The 20,559-nt window shown below is 60.0% G+C and overlaps 2 protein-coding genes across 2 annotated transcripts in view; one reads left to right on the top strand and one right to left on the bottom strand.

The window, feature by feature from the left end:
• Nucleotides 1-20,559, bottom strand: part of SLC5A10 (solute carrier family 5 member 10) — a 54,396-nt gene that overhangs the window by 18,407 nt on the left and 15,430 nt on the right. Inside the window, exon 9 of the mRNA XM_061143634.1 lies at nt 19,123-19,258. Within this exon, the coding sequence (XP_060999617.1) occupies nt 19,123-19,258 (136 nt within the window). The remainder of the gene's footprint in view (nt 1-19,122; nt 19,259-20,559) is intronic.
• The window catches only part of FAM83G (family with sequence similarity 83 member G), a 28,602-nt gene that overhangs the window by 3,422 nt on the left and 4,621 nt on the right, over nt 1-20,559 (top strand). Inside the window, exons 2-4 of the mRNA XM_061143633.1 lie at nt 9,400-9,567; nt 16,605-16,729; nt 17,369-18,614. Coding sequence (XP_060999616.1) covers nt 9,400-9,567; nt 16,605-16,729; nt 17,369-18,614 — 1,539 coding nt within the window. The remainder of the gene's footprint in view (nt 1-9,399; nt 9,568-16,604; nt 16,730-17,368; nt 18,615-20,559) is intronic.

Here is a 20,559-nt window from a genome sequence, read left to right on the forward strand (position 1 = left end):
GAAATGACACAGCATACACTCAGCCCGTCTCGCCGGGAGCGGCCGTGTTCCCATCAGGGCCAGCACTGAGTCCTCTCCTTTCCCCAAGAGATGAGCGTGGAACTAATGGGCCACAGCACAGGAGCCACAAGTACTTGGTCAGGTCCCGGCTCTTCCTTCACCACCTGTGACCCGGCACAAGCCCTGGTCAAGCCATCTGTGAAATGGGCAAGGCACTGGGGCCTTTTAAAGATCTCTCCCACTCTGCCCTCCTCTGGTACAAAGACTAGTGGGTCCAGGGTCTGACTCCACTGGCAGGTGGCCCTAAGCAGGCCCCAGAGGTGGAGGGTCATCTGCCTGCCCTTCTCCCAGCCCCTGGGAGCCAGGGATTTATCTGGGGAAAAACCTGCCATGGGGTTCTAACTGCATACCAGAGGCCGGGCCTGTAGCATCACGCCTGTATCATCACGCCTGGGCGGCTGCAGCCTCTGCAAAATGGGTGAGGCCGGGCTGGGTCGGGCTGGGGCTGGGGAGGGCCCGCCTTGGCCAGCAAAAGGGGAGATGCTCTAGCAGGTTGTTCATTCAGGGATGCCCCCCGCACAGGACTTTTTCACCAGGGGCCCCGAGGTCAGGGCTGGATCATGTGTGGGTGAGGAATATGGGGGAGGCACAAAAGAGATTAAGGGGTGAAGCCTAGACCCGAAACCAGATCTCATGCCCGCCAGGCCGGGGCCAGACCCAGAGATGTTAAGTTTCTTGCTTGGGATCACACAGCAGGAAGGAATTGGAACCATGTTCCATGGTGCCCGAGTGACCCCACATCTTTTCTGTCTGGCCCCTGCCTTCCCACGCTGCCATCCTGGCTCACAGCTTGGCTCCAGGAGAATAAAAGAGCTTAATGAGGCATTTATTAAATGCCAGCTGTACCCCAGGTGCTGAGCGGGCACTTTGCCTGCCTGGATCCTCCCAGCTCCACAGCATAGGTGTGGTCCCCTCTGTGCAGATGAGGGGCTCGCAGAGGGCAAATGACCTGTCACCCAGCCAACATTGAAGGAGCCCTCCTAGGACCTAGCTCTGGGGGCTCTAAGCCCCCTTTTCCCTGGAGGAGCAGTGTCTTGGCTATTCTTTCTGAGCCCTGCCCCTCATGAGAGCCGTGGAGCCTCACTGCAGGCCGTCAGCTTGACTCAGGGCAGTGAAAGTATTTTCACGAGGCTCCTAGACTCTGGGTTCCCGCAGGAGCAGAAGTCTGACTGCCCCAAGGCCTGGTGAACACAAAGTGACGGGGAGCCAAGGCCCCTGAGGACCAGGAAGGGACTCTCACTGTCCCCAAACGAGGTGGTACCCTCATAGCCCTGACACCCTGAGAGGCCTCGGGGTGGCCCAGTTGGCTGCTTCCAGGGGCAGCACCAGCCAGCCTCACGCAGTGGGTCTGGGGAGCACTTCCCAGCCCAGAGCCCCAGGTGGGGAACCATCTGATAATATAATCCCAGGTGTTGGCTCCTGTCTTCTCCAAAGGTTCCTACCCAGCAGCATTTGTGTCTTAATTGAGGTTGAGGAGAGTGAGGAGCAACTCTGCCAGGAAGGAGGGCTGGCACCTCTGGGCTGGGTGCACGCCAGGCTCCAGAGTGCCTGGGCAGGTCGGCCCACACTGGCCGACCCTGCCCTCCCTCCACGACCCTGGGAGTCAGCGCCTGTCATCACTCCCAGGTCGCAGGTGATGACAGCTGAGGTTCAGAGGGGCCAGGGCTTGCTGAAGCTCCACCAGGATTTTTGTTTTTCCTAGTTGTGGCATGTGAACTCTTAGTTGGGGCATGTGGCATGTGGGGATCCAGTTCTCTGACCAGGGATTGAGCCCAGGCACCCTGCACTGGGAGGGCTGAATCTTAGCCACTGAACCACCTGTTAAGTCCAACACACCAGGGCCGTGAATGGCAGGACTGAGCTTCTGGTCTTGGGGGTCCAGCAGGCTTGCCCTGCAGCCAAGGGTCCTTCCCCTGGGCCCTCAGATGTGGGCTGGGTCAGGCCTCTCAGAGGCCCCCTTGCTGAATGACTTGGGCCTTAGGTTCTTTGTTTGTAAGATAGGGATTGGGCACTGGTCTTAATAAGGCAGTCATATCCATGAGGATGCTCAGTGCAGGGCTGGACTGCCCCCTACTGGGGCCACACCTCCCTCGTCCTGGCAGGCTCTGGCTGGTGGGCTGCACCAGCCTCCTTTGTGAGGTCCGAGTGATTCCCCCAGATTAAATGCCACATGGGGTGGTGGGAAGACAGTCTTCAGTATTGGGGTACCCATGCTTGAGCCCAGCTCTGCTGTCGGGCCACACTACCTGAGGTAACCGCTCCACCTCTCTGATCCTCTGTCCCTTCCTGCTCAGCGCCATGTGATGCCAGCACCTGGCCCAAAGGGGCTGTGAGATTTCCATGGGAAAAGCGTGGTGTCTGGCACGGATTCAGTAAATGCCAGGTCTCTTCCCTCAGCCCTGTCCTGATGGCCTTTCCCTGAGGGTGGTCTGGCTTGAGAAGTGGTGAGCCCCCCAACCCCCATCCTGGAGGAGTTCAAGCAGGGGTTGATGGAACACAGCAGAGAGGACACGGGCCTCCAGTGGCTCAGAAGCCTTGCCCTATGGGACTGGCTCTGTGACCCCGGGAAAGTCCTTTCTAGGCCCCCTAAGTCGGGGGGTTAAGACGCTCCACGACCCCACCGTGTCTGTTGCTCGTAGATCCTGGAGAAGCTGAGCTCTTACATGTCTCAAATTGATGAACTTGAGATTCTCCGGTTTGAAAACCCGCAGCTTGTGCTGGCCTCAGTCTGGATCCCGCACCTGGAAGCTGGAGGCCCCTGGGGGTGGCAGCAAGAGGGAGGGGCGTGTCCTCTTGTCTCGTCCACCGGGCACAGCCCTGGTCACCTGACCCCACGCTCTGTGGCCTCTAGTCTCTGCAGCATTCCGGAGCTGTGGCCGATGTCTATCAGACTCAGGGCAGGGCCCATGCCACTGGGCTGGGTGGGACCTGCATGCGCTTCCTGACCCTGGCCCACTGTAGCCATTTGGCGTTTGGGTGGCCTGAGTCTCCTTTAATTGGCCTTAATGAGGCTTCTGTCTTAATGGTGCAGAAGGAAGGTGCCAGAGCTGGTGACTGGCGGAGGGGAGGGACCGCAGGTCTTCCAGTCCACTCCCCCATGACTGAGGAGGGAAGTGCTGTGCCATAGCCTCCCCCCCGACCCCCCATCCCCCCCCACACACTGTAAAGTGTAGCAGAGCTGGGCGGTCCAGGCAGTGACTCTGGGCAGTGCTGATTGCCAGGGCTTTGTTTTAGGATCCAGGGTGGGCTCTGGGAGCCGGCGGGTGGAGTCACAGCTAGAATGAATGCAGGATCCCTTCTGGGAGAGGAGCCAGGAGCAGGAGACCTCTGTCACCAGCCAACTGTGTAACCCTGGGACGGTCACAGCACCCCTCCCACCCCCTCCCACCGCCAGGAAGAGACAGCGGTACGAGCGTCAGCAAGCTGGCCCTGGCTTGAGCTGGCATTGTCACCCTGTATGGAGACTTCCTCCCTGTCTGCCTGGGAGGCTGGGGCTCCCAGGAGGCTGCCTCCCCAGGCTTTGCAGGGCCTTTTAGCAGCAGGGTGGGGAGGGGAGAGACACCATGTTGCATTGTGGGAAACTGAGGCACAGTGGCTGGGTCTGCCCAGCCCTGCTGGTCAGGGCAGGTGGGGGCAGGTGCTCCACACCCCAGTGAGCGAGGGCAGCCTCGGCTTCCCCCCGCCAGGCGTCAGCCCCTCCACCCGTGTAGGGCTGGTGACAGCCGCAGTGCAGGTTGACCAGAGTAAATTCAGCACTTGTGTCCCTGAAAAAGTCCTTACTTCATCTTTGGTTTTGAGAGCTGTTTTCACTGGGTGCGAAATTCCAGGTTAATGGTTTCTCCATTCAGTTGCCCCCGTGTCCTCTGGTTTGCGTTGATTCTGAGACGTCTGCTTTGTTCCTCACTGCCTGATGGTCTTTTCCCTTTTGGCTGCTTTTAAGGTTTTCTCTTTGTCACTGATTTTAAGTGATGTGATTGTCATGTGTCGTGGTGTGTTTTCTTCACGTGTCCTCTGCTTGGAATTCATCAAACTTCCTGGACTTGGGGATAAATGAAAAGTCTAGTGGAAGTGTTAGTTGATCAGTGGTGTCTAACTCTTTGCGACCCTGTGGATTGTAGCCCACCAGGCTCCTCTGTCCATGGAATTCTCCAGGCAAGAATAGCTAGAGTAGGTAGCCATTCTTTTTCTCCGGGGGATCTTCCAGACCCAGGGATCGAACCCAGGTCCCTACACTGCAGGCAGATTCTTTACTGTCTGAGCCACCAGGGAAGCCCAGTGGTTTCCATCAAATGTGGAAATGTATGGCCTTTTATTTCAGACGTTTTTCTATCCTCCCTCCCCCACCCTCTGCCTCAGCACCTGCTGAAACTCCACTTACACGTACTCTAGACCTTTGGAGTTGATCCACGTTCACTGACACTCTGGCCTTGGTTGTTCTGTCTTTTTTTTTTTTTCCTGTGTGTCATTTTGGATAATTTCTACTGATAGGTGTTCAGGCTCACTAATCTTTTCTTCTATAGGATCTAATCTTCTATTAGTCCCATCCACTGTATTTTTCATCTTAAATGCTGAAACTCACCTCTTGTGTTTCAATTTGGTATTTGTTTAAAAAAACTTCTATGTCTCTAAGTAACTTTTTGAGCATATAGGATGAATTTATAACTGTTCACACTTCTTTGTCTGCCAGTTTTAACATTTGTATTCATTCTGGGTTCACTTTGATCGATTTTTTTTTCTTCCTCTTGACGCTCATTGTTTTCCTGTTCCTTTGAATGCCTGGTAATTTTTGATTGGATACTAGACTTGAAAATTTTATGTTGTGGGAGTTGTGGTTTTTTTTTTTTTTTTTTCCTTTAAACAGCTTGGAGCTTTGTTCTGGGATGCAGTTCTTGGAAACAGTGTAACACTTTGAGGCTTGCTGTTATGCTTTATTAGGTAGGACCAAAGCAGATTTAGCCTACTGTAGGAGTTGGCTAACTATGGACCAAATCTGGCCTGCCGCCTGATTTTGTAAATAATGGAATGGAGATGTATACATTTGTTTATGAATTGTCTGTATCTATTTTCAGAGTTGAAGCAGCTGTCAGAGACACATGGCTTGCAAAGCCTGAGACATTTGCTATCTGGCCTTTATAGAAAAACCTCATGGTCTCGGGTCCAGGGCGTGTTTGCCCATCATGTAGGTGGTATCCTTCTGGGGATCCTCTTGCAGGTCCTTAAAGCCTGTACTCTGCTGGGGGAACGTAAATGACTCCTGGTCCTGTGTGATCACCAGCCATTGTTCCAGCCGCTTCTTTCCAGCAGTTCTGTTCCAGTCTCGGTGGTTTCCTCCCAGGCGTGTGCAGCTCAGTCTCCAGTTGAATCCTCAAGAGGCAACTCTTTGGCATTTGCTCTGTGCAGCCTTCTCCTCTCCTCTGTCCTGAAAATCCTGGTTTCCAGGCTCTGAGCAAACTTCATCTCCTCAACTCCAGGAGCCCCCTGGACTCTCCTGTGACCTGGAGGTGGCTGGGGCAGTCCTGCAGCTGACCTCATTTGTCTCCCTTCTGCCCAGGGTCCCTGCACTTACTGTGCTGCCTGTTAGCCACGGCTTCATAGATTTTTCTGCCTGGTGTTTATTGCTAAGGCAGGTGGGTAAGTGCAGGCTCTGATATTCCCTTGTGGCTGGAAGTGGAATCCCAGGTCTTGAAGGCACTGTGCCTACTCTTAGGACAGTCTGCAGCAAGCCCCAAGTGTTCCTATGGGTTGCCCTCTGGTTGGCAGAAAAGGAAGCAGAATGGTGGGCAGTGATCTCCAGCCGGTCCACCCGAGGGTGCTGTGGGTCTGGAGAGCTGGGGTTGGTTCCGTCTGCTGAGCACAGCTTCTGGACCCTGAGTGGCACTTTGCCCGCATTGGTTCACTTCACCTGCCAATAGCCATGCAGGTGGATGCTGCCATCACCCCACGAGGAAACTAAGGCTCTTCCTGAGGTCACACGGCTCTCTGGGAGGACAGTCTAGAGCCCATGCTGCTACGGTCCTGTGTCCACCTGAGCCTTAGTGACAGACCCAGAGATCCAGACCCACCTCTTGCTTTTCCAGGTGGTGAAAGTGCCCAGTGAATGCTGGGGACTTGCCTGCCATGCATCGTGTCTCTGGTGACCTCTGGGCTCCAGGACAGGTGGGTGTGACTGTCTCCCCTTCCTCTGGGGAGCACTTTGAGGGGAGAGACCCCTGCTGGCTCCTTAAACCTCTGCAGGCATCTCCGTGGTTTTGGAGTTGGGGGCAGGCAGGACCAGTACAGAGGGAAACTGCCCACTCAGTGCTGGGTCTCAGGATCAGGCCTTGGAGAGACGGTGTGCCACTCAGTGGGTTGCTATGGCTTCTCCAGAAACACAGACGTGGGGGCTTCTCATGGCAGCCTTTGAATCAGGGTTTGAAGGATGGGAAGCTATTACCGGCGTGGAGGAGGAGGGGAAGGCGCCTGGTCAGGAGGACGGTGGACACGGCTGAGGCGAGGTCTGGGGTGTGAAGGGAGGGGTCGGTGGAGTCAGAGCCCCTGTGGCTTCTGGGCCTCTGGGGAGAGATGCTCAGAGGCTGGGCTATCGTCTTCCAGCGGCGTGGAGACCCCGGGTTGCCTCACCACTGCCCCTTCTCCCCTGCCCTTCCCTGCCCACAGTGCACCTCTACCCCAAAAGGGGTTCTGTGGTCACAGGGGTGGGGTCTCACGAGCAGTGGCAGGGGTGCCGGAAGCCTCAGGCTGAGAGTCAGCCTGGCGAGGCAGGAGCCCCATGCTGGTAGCTAGAGGGAGGTGGGGCAGTGGTGGTCAGAGCTGCCTCTCAGAACCCGTGGATACAGCAAGAGGCTGCGGCCTGCCTGGACAGGCTAAGTGGGGCACCCAGACCGGGCATAGGAACTTGGGGGTTGCTCTGCAGGCACAGCCTTGGGCATCATGCCCACCATCGTCTCCATTTCACAGAGGAGGAAACTGAGACCCAGAGAGGCTGCAGCTCACCCATCCTGGGTGGCAGGCTGGGGTCCAGAGCTCCATCTCTCTTTCTGCCAGGCCACCCGAGCAGGTCGTTAGGCAAGTGAGAGAGTGCCTCTGTGCCTCAGTGTCCTCATCTGTAGTATGGGGGCAATGACCTGTGCCTTGCAGCATGTCTAAAGACTGGACGAGGTAGCGGTTGTCAGGCAGAAGTTGCTTCAGGTGGGGCACAGGGCCCCAGGTTCTCATCTAGAGTCTCTGGTCCCAGGGACGGGCACTCAGGTCTCCAGGCCTCTGAGAAACGTGGTGGCCCCCATGGACAAGCCTCAGACCCCACCCTCCCGAGCACCAACACCCCTCTCCAGCGCTGCTGGCACCTGTACAAGACCTCCTTTGACCCCTGGCACTGAGCCCAATATCTGGGACCCCACGGGCTCCACTGGGGAGAGAGGGGCAGGCCCCAGCAGACCCAGCCTGACAGCAGGCGGCCTAGACCGGGCACCTACCTGCCCGGGTGTCATGGGGAAGGCGCATGTGGGGTGGGTCCTGCTGGGCCATGTCCCCCAGCCCGGGCCCAGGGCACGTCCCCATCTGGCACGGTTGGCAGAGCCTGGACCTGGGCCTACTCCGGGAGCAGTGTGTCAGCGGAGCCTTCCCCAGGCTGGCACATGAGGCTGTGCCTGCAGAAGGGCTGGAGTCACCGTGGGGTAGGGGTGGGGGTACCCAGGCGAGAGGGTCCCTGCTGCCACCCCCTACCCCACCCTGGGTCCTGTCACCCTCGACGGGTGGAGCCCAAGGGTGTGCTGAGCCCACCAGCTCTGATGCCGTGTCCCATCTGTCCTCTTGTCCACCCCCTCAAGCAGTCTCTGGCCTTTGCACACGTCCAGGGACAGGGTGCTCACTTCCTCTCAAGACCCCAGCCTATTTGGGGTCAGAAGGCATGTCCCTCAGCTGGTGCTGCCACTGCCCCGTGGCCTCCCAGCCCTGCACAGACTGTGTTTGCTTTCCAGCCCTGCCTGAAACACCCCTGAGGGACTCAGATGGCGAGCTGTGGTCCCCCAGGAGCCCTGGCTGGGCCCATGTGAGGAGGCTGCATGTCTGTTCAGAGAGGGCAGGGCTGGGAGGGGCCCCCAGAAGTACTGGCTCTGGTGCAGACGTGTGACCAGCGTCAGCAGGGGCCCAGGGCCCGGGAGGAGCCCTGCTGGGCCTGCAGGGGACGCATGAGCTCACAAGAGTGTGCGGGCACGTCTCCAGCAGGTCCTGGGCCACCTGCCAGGTCACCCTCCTGGCAGGGGTGGGGGAACCCTGGCTCCCCTGGGCCTGGGTGGTTTGAGCCTGTCTGTGCCCAGCTCACTGTGCGGCCTAGCAAACAACCCTGCCTGCCTTTTGATGGAAGACTCTTCCAGGGGGCTCTCAGATCCAGGGTGGAGTCGTGGCACTGGCCTTAGTGGGTGGGAGGGCTCAGCAGCATTGGGCCCTGGTCTGCTGTGTTCCCCTTGCTGCCCAGTGGGGCGGGGAGGGCAAAGGAGAGAGACTGAGTGCCAGAGCCTGCTGGCCCCTGAGCCCTGCCAGGCCCGGCACCTGCTGACCACCCCACTCCCTGGCCCTGCACTGCCAGGGCTCCTGCACGTCAGGCCTGGGTGTGTCTCGGCTGGACTGGGCTGGGTGCACTCTGACCTCTTGGTCCCACCCAGAGCCAGTCCCGAGGCTGAGGTCTGCTGCTGTGGCACAGATGTGGTCAGAGGACAGGAAGAGCACACATACTCTGGACTCTCTCCAAACCAGACAAGAGGTGGTGGCGAGGGAGCCTGTCCAGGGACCGATGACTGGTGGGCGGCCGCAGCCCCCGCCTTCCTCCCTGGTGCTGACACATCTGGCTCATCTCAGCTTCCCGGGTTGGCGGGCAGAAGGCGTGGCATGGCCTGCCTGCCTTGGGAAAGCAGCCCAGGAGGGGAAACAGGACCGAGCTCTGAGCCAGGTTTGGGGGGGCTGCCGGGGCTTCAACCCCAGCACTTGCCCCCTTCCCACTGTGGGACCTTGAGTCAGCTCCTCTGGGCTCTTCAGCACCTTCCCCTTCCCTCCACATTCCTCACCTCCCAGTCACTGGGCTTGGTTTTCTGCGGTCTTGTGTTCTGGAAAAGGCAGGCCTGTGGACTGGGCCTGCCTCCATCCCCTGCTGTCCAGAGAGTCCAGCCTGTGCCACCCACTAGGCATCTCGCACCCTGAGTGTCGGTCCTACGCCTGCAGCCTCAGGACCAGGAGAGCCAAGGCTGCAGGGAGCAGAGCCAGAGTGGGCAGATGTGGGAGAGGGTGGAGGGCATGGAGGCACCTGTCCTCCTGGCTACGTGGCCTGACGGTCTCCCTTCCTGTTCACAGGTGATTGCTGTGGTCATGGACATGTTCACCGACGTGGACATCTTCAAGGACCTGCTGGACGCTGGCTTCAAGAGGAAGGTGGCCGTGTATATCATTGTGGACGAGAGCAACGTCAAGTACTTCCTGCATATGTGTGAGCGGGCCCGCATGCACCTGGGACACCTCAAGGTGAGCTGGCCAGTCTTTCAGTTCGTTGACAAATTCTTGGAGCACCTGCCATGTGGGTTGGGGCGAGCACGTAGAGTTCTGTGTCTAGGGCCGCCCACCAAGTGGTCACGTGGCCTCTGCTTCAGTGCCCTGGGGACAGGACACTACCTGCCACCAGGTGTCAAAGCCCACGTGAGGTGCTCCTTCACCAGCGTCTCAAAGCAGCCCATGCCGCAGTGGTTGTCTGTCTGCTTGCTCACCTCCAGTGACAGGGTGCTCACCCCTCGGCTCTGGCAGCTCACACCCCAGCTGGACAGCTTCAACTCAGGAAGTCCTAAGCCCAAGTCTGTCTCCACATCACATCCACCCATAGTCTTTAAGACCCAACAGAGGAAGCTTCCTTGGGTTGATGTCAGGGAGGGCTTCCTTGGAGGCTGCAGAGTTGAAACAGACTTGAGGAGCCAGTGGAATAGGAAGGGCCTTCCAGGGAGTGACACCAGAGATGGAGGCGGAATTCTCAGGTTGGGCCTGGGTTCCCAGCACTGCTTTGCTGTGTGTGGCCTGGAGCACGTGACCTCCCCTCTCTGGACTCCAGGATCTCAGTGGTCCTGTGGAGGGGTCGATGGCCCCTGTGGCTGGGCTCTTCTGCTCAGACACCCTGGCATCTGGTGCCTTACTTGGGGCCTTCCTGGTGATTCATACCATAAAGAATTTGCCTGCAATGTGGGACGCCCGGGTTCAATCCCTGGGTCAGGAAGATCCCCTGGAGAAGGGAATGGCAACCCACTCCAGTATTTTTCCTTGGAAAATCCCATGGACAGAGGAGCCTGGCAGGTTACAGTCCATGGGGTCACAAGAGTCAGACATCACTTAGCGATGAACACTTTGGGGGTGGACGGAGCCATTGCTTGGCACCTGTGTGCAGCTCACTCCCCAGGGTATAGACCAGTGACAGCAGATACTGTCACAGCCCTCATCCTGGGCCCTCGATATGGTTACTAGGCCCCCCACTCGGCAGCCGGCAGGAGGGGTGGCCCTTCCACGTTACCGATCGGGGATGTAGGGACTCCCCTGCCAGTGAGCAAGGCATAGGCGCAGGGCCAGCACGAGCCCTCTGGTTGAGCATAGCTTCCGATGGGTCAGAACGCCTTGGGCGATGCCATCCCGCTTAACAAGGGGCTGGGCTCCAGCACCCATAATTAGTCGGCTTTGTCCAGTGACCCCTGTCCCAGCTGAGTCCTTTCAAGTGGGTGTGAGCTCTCCAGGCAGTGCGAGTCTCTGGCTGTTGGGACATTTTTATGTGGTCTCGCTGGTGGGTTGGCCCGCTGTGCTGCCTGCCGTGTAATTAGCACCGAGAGCCAACTCCCGGGGCGGACAGCTCAGGCTGGGAGGACCAGAGTGTGGAGGAGGTGGCTTCTGAAAGGTGACCACAGGGGCCTTGTCCTGTGGGCAGCAGATCACAGAGCCTCGTCCAGCCCACTCCCGTGCTCAGAGGCCAACCGGCCCCCTCCTGCTGCACCCCTGCCCCATGTGTTCAGGGACCCTGAACACATCACAGCTGTCTACCCTCTGAGTACCCTGCCTCCACATACAGATGAAGGAAGGGGAAGGAGGCTAGTCTGTGCAGAGGCTCCAGTGCCCCTGCTCTTTCAGCAGGGAAACCCTAGACGTAGGTTCCTGGAAGTGTCTGGAGCTCCTGGAAGTGGGCAAGTGGGGCAGGCCATCCAGACCAGGCTTCCCAGGACGCTCAGAGAAACTGAGGCCAGAGGGAGCCTGTGACTTGCCCAGAGGCGTTCCACCAAGTTGGAGCTGACCTTAAAAGCCAGTGATGGGAGGTCGGCGCAGATGGGGCCACACGCCCTTAGTGCCCAGCGTCCTGGACTGAGGCTGTACCTGGCAGTGGGGTCACCCTGGTTTTGGCCATGCAGGCTTCCTGGCTGCCGACCTCCTGGCGCGGGGCCCACCTTCCTGAGCCTCCAGGGCTCCGTGGCCACCAGGATGCCTCATTGGGTGGTTTGAGGGTGAAAGCCGATGAATGATGGCTCTGAAGGTGCTCTGAGCAACGGGTAAGCACATGGCTGCGGCAGCAACAGGAGTTACAAACCCCAGGCCCTGGGCCGAGGGCAGGAGGCTGGGAATGAGGCTTCAGCCCGGAGCATGGCCCAGCCTGCCCCACTCACCCCTCCCTGCTCTGCAGAAGGTGGCGGGTCCACAGGATGACACACTCGGGAGCTAGACGCCGTGGGTCGACTGGGTATTTTCACCGGAAGGAATGTGTGACCCTGGCCGCGTCGTTCTCGCCTCTGAGTCCGCCCCCTCCCAGCCCGGGCAGGTAGCCAGAGGCTCCTGTGGGCCCAGCCCTGGCCCAGTGTCACCTTGTTGAGAGCCTGCCTCCCTGCCTGCAGGCTGGCTGGGCCCAGACCTGTCCCAGGAGCACTTCCTTTGCCGGTAATCCTAGGGCCCGCCCTCGGGCCTGCCGCCCCTGCCCAACTCTGCAGTGACCTGCCCTCCGGTCATGGGACCCAGGGTGCAGGTTGTCCCTGCTAGGGTCATACTCACGACCACGGTGGTGCTGGGCGCCAATCTGGGGGCAACACCAGGAGCCAGGCCTGGGCCGCAGCTCTGCCCTCAGCACTATAACCTTGGGCAGAGACACTGAGGTCTCTGGGCCTCAGTCTTTTTGTCTGAAAATTGGGAATGTTGTCACTTATTTGGCAGGGCTTCCATGAAGAGCTGGGTAGGCCTATGGGGGCAGGGCACTGGGGTAGCCGTGGGCCCAGCTCTGGTGTGAGTGCCATGGGGCTCCCTGCGCCCCTCTAAGCTGTGGTCTGGCTGGTGATCCCTCACGTCTCCCTCTCAGGGAAGCCCCCCAGCCGGACCCCTGAGCTGACAACACAGTCTGAAAATAGCTGCAGTATTGCTTGGACTCAGCCCACTCCTGGGAGGCGGGAGGGTTGGCCCCAGCCCCTCCCCAGCCTGAGGCTCCCAGCTGTCCCCAGACCCCCACCTGCCTGCTCAGCTGGGCCCTGACTCCCAGGCCCAGGGAACGTGGGCACAAGTGCCCATGCTACACATGGCAACAGGCCTTGAGAAGATGACCCCAGGCCCAGGGCTGGGCACATCAGGGGTGACTCGGTGCTGAGGGGTACCCGGGCCAGGGAGCCAGGCCTCGAGGTCACCACTGAGGATGGCACCAGAGCTGTGAGATGCCTGGCTGCTTGGAAAAGCTAGCTGGCTTTGTGCAGCTGAACTGGAAAAACCAGCAGCCGCCCGGGCAAAGGCTGGACCCATTTCTGAGGAACAAAGGAATCCCAGGCAGGATGGCCGTGGGAAGGTGCCGGGTGAGGATGTACGGATTCCAGCTCCTCCTGGACAGGCTGGTCCCCGCCCCCTTCTGGTACTTGGGCCTCCCCTTCTCCTGACGTGCCTTCTTGGACCCTGGCCTGGCTCTGCCAGGCTCTGCAGTGGACTCAGGGCACTTTTTGCTGGCTGTGACCTGGAGGGCACTGCGGTACCTGCATCTTGCAGGTGGCAGCCAGGGGTGCTGCTCAGCGATCGCAGGACAGCCCCCAACAGAGAACCGCCTGGCCCAGAATGTCACAAAGCCAATCGGCTTGGCCCCAGGGAGGAGCCAGGAGCGCCCCACCTCTGCTCTGTCCACTGCCCCCAAGGGTGCGTCCCATCCCAGCTTCCCTATTCCTGGGGGACGCCAGGGGGAGTGTTGGTGCCCCCTGCCCCATAAAACAGACCCTTTAGAAGAAGGCACACAGGACACAGCTGTCTGTCCCCAACCTGGCCTGAACTTGCTGTCACCCGTCAGGCCTGCTCTGAGTGGTCTCTGGACCTCCCCATGCCTCCTCCGACCCAGAAGGTACCAGCAGGGCCTGGAGGGTGAAAGAGCTGCCAGGGTGCAGGTGCGGGCTGCCCTCAGTCTCTGGGGCCTGGACCCTGTCCACTGGGAGGCCTCGGGCAAATCAGTCTGCTCCCTGAGCCTCCTGACCATTGCATATGGCCAAGCATCCCGGCCTCCCTGGGCCCGAGTCCACACCGTTCCAGATGTTTTCCACTCCTCTGTGTCCCTCCCTTCTGCTCTCTTGAGTGGAAGGGAGAGAGCAGGGAGATGCTACTCCCATCGCGCTGCGTGGCACAGCCCCCATTGTCCCCTCCAGTTTAGGAGGCAGCCGCTGAGCACCTAGCCCCTCCCCCAATGCACTCAATCTTCACAGCAGCCCTGAAGCAGGGGGTGGACAGGCCTGTTTCACAGATGAGAACACTGAGGTAGGGGGAGGCCAGCTTGCATTCCCTTCGCACCAGGACTGGGCTGTGTTTGACCAGAGCTCAAGAGTGACCCACTTGCTCAGGGAGGGGGGGGGGTCTGGGCTGGTCCCCCCACCTTCCACCAGCCCCATGTGTACACAGGAGACTCCATGGAGCCCTTGTGCCCAGCACACCCTGCCGCGTCCATCCACCCTTGGGGTGGTTGCACCCTGGGAGTGGATGAAGCTCTACCCAGCCATCAGTGCCCCAGCACGTATCAGGAAACAGGCTCCCGAGGATCTGGGGATCACCCAGGGCCAGGGCAACCCATTTGTGTCCCCCGCCTGCTGTGTGCTCTGCTGGGAACATCCCAGGCTCGGAAACAACGCAGCTTTGTGGATCCTCCATCTCTGCTCACCCGAGCCCTGGCTCCTGAGACGTTACCTCATCTGGGCCCAGCCCCACGGGGTGGGGCCAGACCCACCCCCACCCAGCACCAAATAGCCAGTCGCTGCCATGGGGGGAGCCACCACAAGCCCCTGCCTGCTGCTGGGCCCCAGGGCTGGACAGGCCTGGAGTGGTTGGCCAGGCCCCCATCACGCAGTCAGGGAAACTAAGGCCCAGAGAGGGCCAGAGAGTCACTTAGAGTCACACAGAGCATCGGGCAAAGCTGAGGCCTGCCTCCCCCACGGATTGAGTCACTCTGAGCTGTAGATGGTGACCTTCTGAGCCCTTCATGGGACAAGCTTTGGGGAGGGTGGGGGCAGATACTCGTGGGAGGGGAGTCCTGGCTGGGGGCCGTCCTTGAAGGCTGAGGAGAAGCTGCGGCCTGACTGCACCAAGCTCTGGGCCAGGAACCCACAGAAGCTGTGGAGCAGGGCTGCGGTCAGGCACAGGTGACAGGAGAAGGCCTCACACCGCCTCCAGGAGCTTTGTTCAGACTTCTGGTCCCCGAGCCTGTTTCGTGTTTGGTACAAAGTCACGGGCACTAATTGTCCTGGGTCGCAGCCAGCTTCCTGCTGGGCTGGCTGTGTGCAGACAAGCAGTGGGGGAAGCCAGCCTGGGAGCAGAGGTTTATCTGCCTTCTGAGCTGGGCCGCAGAGCCAGGCGGGCATCCCTGGAACCTGCCCCCTCAACCTTTGCGGGTCCTACCCTGGGGCACCCCAAGCAAGGGGTCTGTGACCCATCACAGAAGGGACAGACGTGGAGTACCCAGGGCCGAGGGCAGGAGTGGAGACAGCCTCCAGTTCTTTCGTCCAGCCAGACTCAGGCCCACCTCCCTCAGGCACAGAACCCCACACCCAGTGTCAGCCTTTGCGACCTGTGAATGTATGCGTTCTTTCTGGATGGCTCCCCCACCCCGCATTGTTCCCTGCTCACATTCCTCCTTGGCTCCCTACTGCCCCATAGGGTCTTTCATCAACATCTGGCTGGGCCCACTCTGCAGGCTCCATAGCCCACCCTTCTCCCCCAAAGTCCTCCCGGTTCTCAGTCAGGCCTTTGTCGTCCTGAGTCTGGGGTGCCGCACCCTCTGCCCACCCTGACCAGCACTTCCTCATCTGTCACACGTCAGCCTGGATGCCAGCCTTCCCAGGAGGCTGCCCACAGCCGAGGTCATTACCTATCTGCTCCCCTGTCTCCAGTGTGGGGTCGTTGTCATGGTCACCCCTTTGTGGGCTGGGGACCTCGGCAGGGATCAGTGAATGACTTAGTATGCGAGGGTGACAGATGGGGGTGTTGCAGAAGGTGTGACAGGCCAGCACCCCCGGTGGGCACAGGGGCCCCCGGAGGGAATAAGAACCCTGTCACTGAGGCAGACAAAGGATTTCAGGCTCAGGTTCTCTGGGGCTTGTGTTAGAAATGGAGTTCCTGAGCTCAGTCCTCCAGAGTGGGAGCTAGGGCAGTCGCGAGCTGGGCAATGCTTGCACCCCCTGAGCCTGTCTGCCTCTTGCCCTGAGGTTTCACATCAGGGTGCCCTCAGGTGTCCTCTCAACCCCCAGGTCTCAGCCAGGCCTGCCCTGCCCACCCTGGGGTCCCCCCACCACTGGGCTTTCATGCCTGCCCCTCCCTCCAAACAGGAAGCTCTCCTGACGGGAGGGGAGCCTGTCCCCAGATCCCGGCACATCCACAGACTTGCAGAGAGGGAGGGCTCTGATGCCCAGAGAAAGGCAGGAGGAATCTAGCTTTGACAGGGGACTGGGCTGGACCAGGTCTGCCTCTGACGCTTGGGAGATCCTCTACTCCCTCTGGGTCTTGGCTCCCCTTCCGTGGTCTCTTGGGACCTCTCTCACCGGCTCCTGAGCTGACCATGCTGGCCCAGCAAGGGGGGATATGGCCATTTCCTGAACCGCCCTGGGAACCAGGCAGGGGGTTGGCTCTGCGGGAAGAGGGGGAGGTTGCCAGGATCAGGGAACAGGGACACCGTGGTGATGGGGAGATGGGGGTGGGGTGGGGGTTGGGCACGGTGGTCACCCATGCTGGGAAGGCCACAGATCTGTTCAAGTGCAGTACCCAGGTCCCTCAGGGCAGCCCCATACCCCACTGCACAGCTCCCAGCCATCTGCTGGACCTGCCTGAAACGTGTCCACCTCCCCCTCCTGCTGGAGACCTGCAGTAGCATTCCCCAGGCTGGACCCGCCTCCCCTACCCACCTTGGCCAGGTCCCACACATGCACTACCCCATTCTCTAGGCCCTCCCTCTGTCTTATCCTTCCTGTCCACGCTCGCCTGGATCCCTCCCCAGGCCCAGGTAGGGTGCTCAGTGCAGGGTCATGTAATTCCGTCTCCTGTCTCCAACCCAGAATCTCAGGGTGCGGAGCAGTGGAGGAACCGAGTTCTTCACGCGGTCGGCCACCAAGTTCAAGGGCGCCTTGGCCCAGAAGTTCATGTTCGTGGACGGCGACCGGGCCATCTGTGGCTCCTACAGGTGACTCTGGCTTTCTGGTGGGTGGGGGAGAGGCGGCTCCAGTTCCCAGCTGGTTTCTGCCCTTAATTCTGCCTATGACACCCCGGTTATTCTGGTTCACTGGTCCCCAAACTGCTGAGGTGTGAGTGGTGCTGGGCCCGCCTGCACGCCACCTGCCCGTCTCAGAAGCAGGCAGAGTGACGCTTTCCTCCGCCAGACTGTTGTTCCAGCCTCAAGGTGTCAGCAGCCCGGAGGTGGAGTGTGGGCAGGGCTCACAGGGCGGTCACTCTAAGAGCCGCTCAAGGGTGGGGGCGGGATGAGGCTGGCGGGGCCCAGCTCGACTGGGTCCATTAAGCAGGGGCAGGGGGCTGGGTGGGGGGTGCCCACGGCTACACAGGGTGGGCGAGCAGATACTGATGGTGGCACAAGTCACTGTGCTGGACGCCACACCCTGTCCAGGCTGCACCCTCAGGAAGGGCTTGGTGCATGGGGCTGCCTGAGGCCCCGCGCCAGGCCTGACCCTGGGGCTCCAGCCTGCCCCTGCCTCTGCTCCCTTCTCCCAAAACCCTCCTGTGGCTGCAGTCTGATGGACACTGGCCTCTGGGTGCACTGGGGCAGGGGAGACCCCACACCTGACCAGGCTGCCTCCCTGTGTTGCAGCTTCACGTGGTCGGCCGCCAGGACGGATCGGAACGTGATCTCCGTGCTGTCGGGCCAGGTGGTGGAGATGTTCGACCGGCAGTTCCAGGAGCTGTACCTCATGTCACACAGCGTCAGCCTCAAGGACATCCCCATGGAGAAGGAGCCTGAGCCTGAACCCATTGTGCTGCCCCCCTCGGTCCCGCTGGTGCCCTCGGGCACCGTGGCCAAGAAGCTCGTCAACCCCAAGTACGCATTGGTCAAGGCCAAGAGCGCCGACGAGATCGCCAAGTCATCGTCCGAGAAGCAGGACACTACGAAGCCTGCGGGGGTGCAGGGCGCGGCCCTTGCTGAGCGCCCGGGAGACCTCCCCGAGCCTCCCCTGCCCGTGCACCCAGGGCTGCTCAACCTGGAGCGGGCCAACATGTTCGACTACCTGCCCACGTGGGTGGAGCCCGACCCCGAGCCTGGCAGCGACATCCTGGGATACATCAACATTATCGACCCCAACATCTGGAACCCCCAGCCCAGTCAGATGAACCGTATCAAGATCCGAGACACGTCCCAGGCGGGGACTCAGCTGTGGAGGCAGAGCCAGGACCCCGGCCCCACCCTCCAGTCCAGCGCCTCACCAGACAGCATCCCTGCCGAGAACAGCCTCCCCCAGGGGGACGCCCAGCCACGGCCGCCTGTGCCCAAGCCCCGGACGGTCCCAGTGGCAGATGTGCTCGCTCAGGAGGGTGGTGATGCTGGCTGGGCCCTGGAGACTCCAGAGCAGGAATCACCCCACAACGGGACAGACCACGGGCTGCCCAGGACGGCGGGCCCAGGCCATGCCGCGCTTCAGCGGCAACTACCTGTGACCCCGGATGACCCCGACGGTGGGGGGCAGGTGGTCCCCAACGGGCTGGACGGGGAGGAGGAGGAAGACGACGATGACTACGTGACCCTGAGTGACCAGGACAGCCTCTCGGGCAGCTCTGACCACGGCCCTGGCCCCCGGCGGGCCTCACTGGCCTCCTCCTCCGTGTCAGACGAGTATTTCGAGGTGACGGATCGCTCGGCCTGTCTCCGGAGGCGCCACTCGGAGCAGGTAGCCAACGGGCCGGCCCAGCCCCCCCGCCGACAGCTGAGCGCCCCCCACATGACCCGTGGGACCTTCAGCGGAGCCCTGAGTGGCTCCTCATGGGCCCAGGGTCAGGAGAGAGAAGAGGCGGGCACCCAGAGGAGAATGCAGGCTGCACGCCCTGTGGACCAGGAGACACAGGTGGGTCGGGGTCCTGGGAGCCCCAGCCCCAGGACTGAGCACCCACAGGTGCCACCTGCTGGGCATCCCAGGTGCTGATGGCTTTCTGTGTTATGGGGAAATCTCATGGTGGCGGGGTGGTAGCAACCAGGCAGGGCTCACATACTGCAGGTCACTACCCAGTGTCCCGCAGAAGCAGCCTGAGCCAGGGACCAGGAGCCAGAAGAAGACACATGTAGCACGCCCAGAGGTGACAAGTGTTCAGGGTCACACGAGTGGTCTACTCCCGAGTTTGTGATGAGGGGATGGCGGTGCACAGAGGTGTTCCTTCACACCCGGAGGTCACACAGCAGGAGGTGGCCTTTGCCCGGACCTCATATCCAGCTACCTCCGTGTGGATCCCTTTGACTGTGGCCCGGGGACCATGTCCCTCCCTGCTTCTCCAGGCCAGGAAACAGCTTGTCTGTCCTTGACCTCTCCTCCTGGCGCACTCCACATCCTGCAACCCCGCCCCCGGAGCGTGTCCTACCTGGGAACAGCACGCGGCTGATCATGCCCGGCATGACGATCAGGCCCATGGGCAACATCTTGAGATAGCTGGCCAGGATGGAGCCCCCCTTGGCGTGGTTCAGGTCCCGGGCGGACAGTGACCGCTGCACGATGACCTGGGGGCAGGGGAGGGAGTGAGTCCCAGCTGCCCCGGATTCCTCCTCCGCGGGGCTCAGGGAGTGTGTGAGATAGAAGCTGACCTGTCAGCCCTGGATGCACCCTCCCCGACCCCCGACAGCACCCCTGCTGGTTGTCTGAGCATCTGGGGCCCAGGTTCTCTCCAAGCCTCAGTCTTCCCATCTGTCAAGCAGAGGAGTGTTGGTCCTGCCCAGCCTGTCGCCCCAGCAGTTGTGAGGGCTGGAGAAGACCATGGAGAGATGTCAGGGACCAACCCCCACCACCCTCTCGCCACCTCCTGCGCTGTCATGAGAGGCCGGCAAGCTAATGCACGTGTCAGGAGTAGACACTGGTTCCAGCTGTGTTTTGTGTCCCAGGCAGAGGTCTGGAGCTTTAGGACCTGGCTTTGGGGAAGCTCACATGTCAGTTGTGGAAGGAGCTAGAAGCTGCAATATGAGGGTAACTCCTCATGCAGCCCCAGGCGACACCTATCTGGGCCTCAATTTCCAGATCTGCAGAATGGGAGGGGGGAGTTGGAACTGATGGCACCTGAGATCCTCTCAGTTCTGACACCACGTCTCTACTTTTAAGAACACGGGACTTTAAATAGCTTTACCGAGATATGATTCACACACAGTTCAGCTACGTAAAGCATACGACTCCGTGGTTATTAGTATGTTCCCAGTTGTGCAGTCTGTAACTTTTAAATGCAAGTATTTTTCAGTTGCTGTTCTGCAGTTTAAATCACTTCCTGCAGTTCAGAAGTAGAAATTCTTTGTGATTTTCACTTATTTCCCAAACACGCGAGTTTGACAAGTAACTCCTAGCAGTTCCCTCTGACATGGCTGTTGGTGAAGCAATTAATTACAGGGTCCCAGTCAGGGTGAGCTCTAAAACAGATGTTTTCCTGCTAAATCAGGCGGGGACAGAGCAATTTTCAAAGCTCTAAGGGTGCAGTCAGTGGAATCTACTAGAACATTCCTTGGGTTCACTTGGCGACTCCACCCTTCCTGGCTCATCCTCCAGCACCTTTTCATCAACCGAAGAAAATTACCTACATTTACATCAAAGCAAAGGGGCGGGAAGGACACACGTGGGAAATAGAGGCTTGCAGACTGTCTCTTTGATTCTTTTTATCTTTGGCTGTGCTGGGTCTTCGTTGCTATGCTTGGGTTTTCTCTAGTTGCAGCGAGACAGGGGCTACTCCTGTTGCGGAGCATGGGCTCTAGGCGCATGGGCCTCAGGCACAGGCTTAGTTGGTCCCCAGCATGTGGGATCTTCCTGGACCAGGGATTGAACC

Source organism: Dama dama, chromosome 5, assembly GCF_033118175.1.
Source record: "Dama dama isolate Ldn47 chromosome 5, ASM3311817v1, whole genome shotgun sequence".
NCBI classification, from domain to species: domain Eukaryota; kingdom Metazoa; phylum Chordata; class Mammalia; order Artiodactyla; family Cervidae; genus Dama; species Dama dama.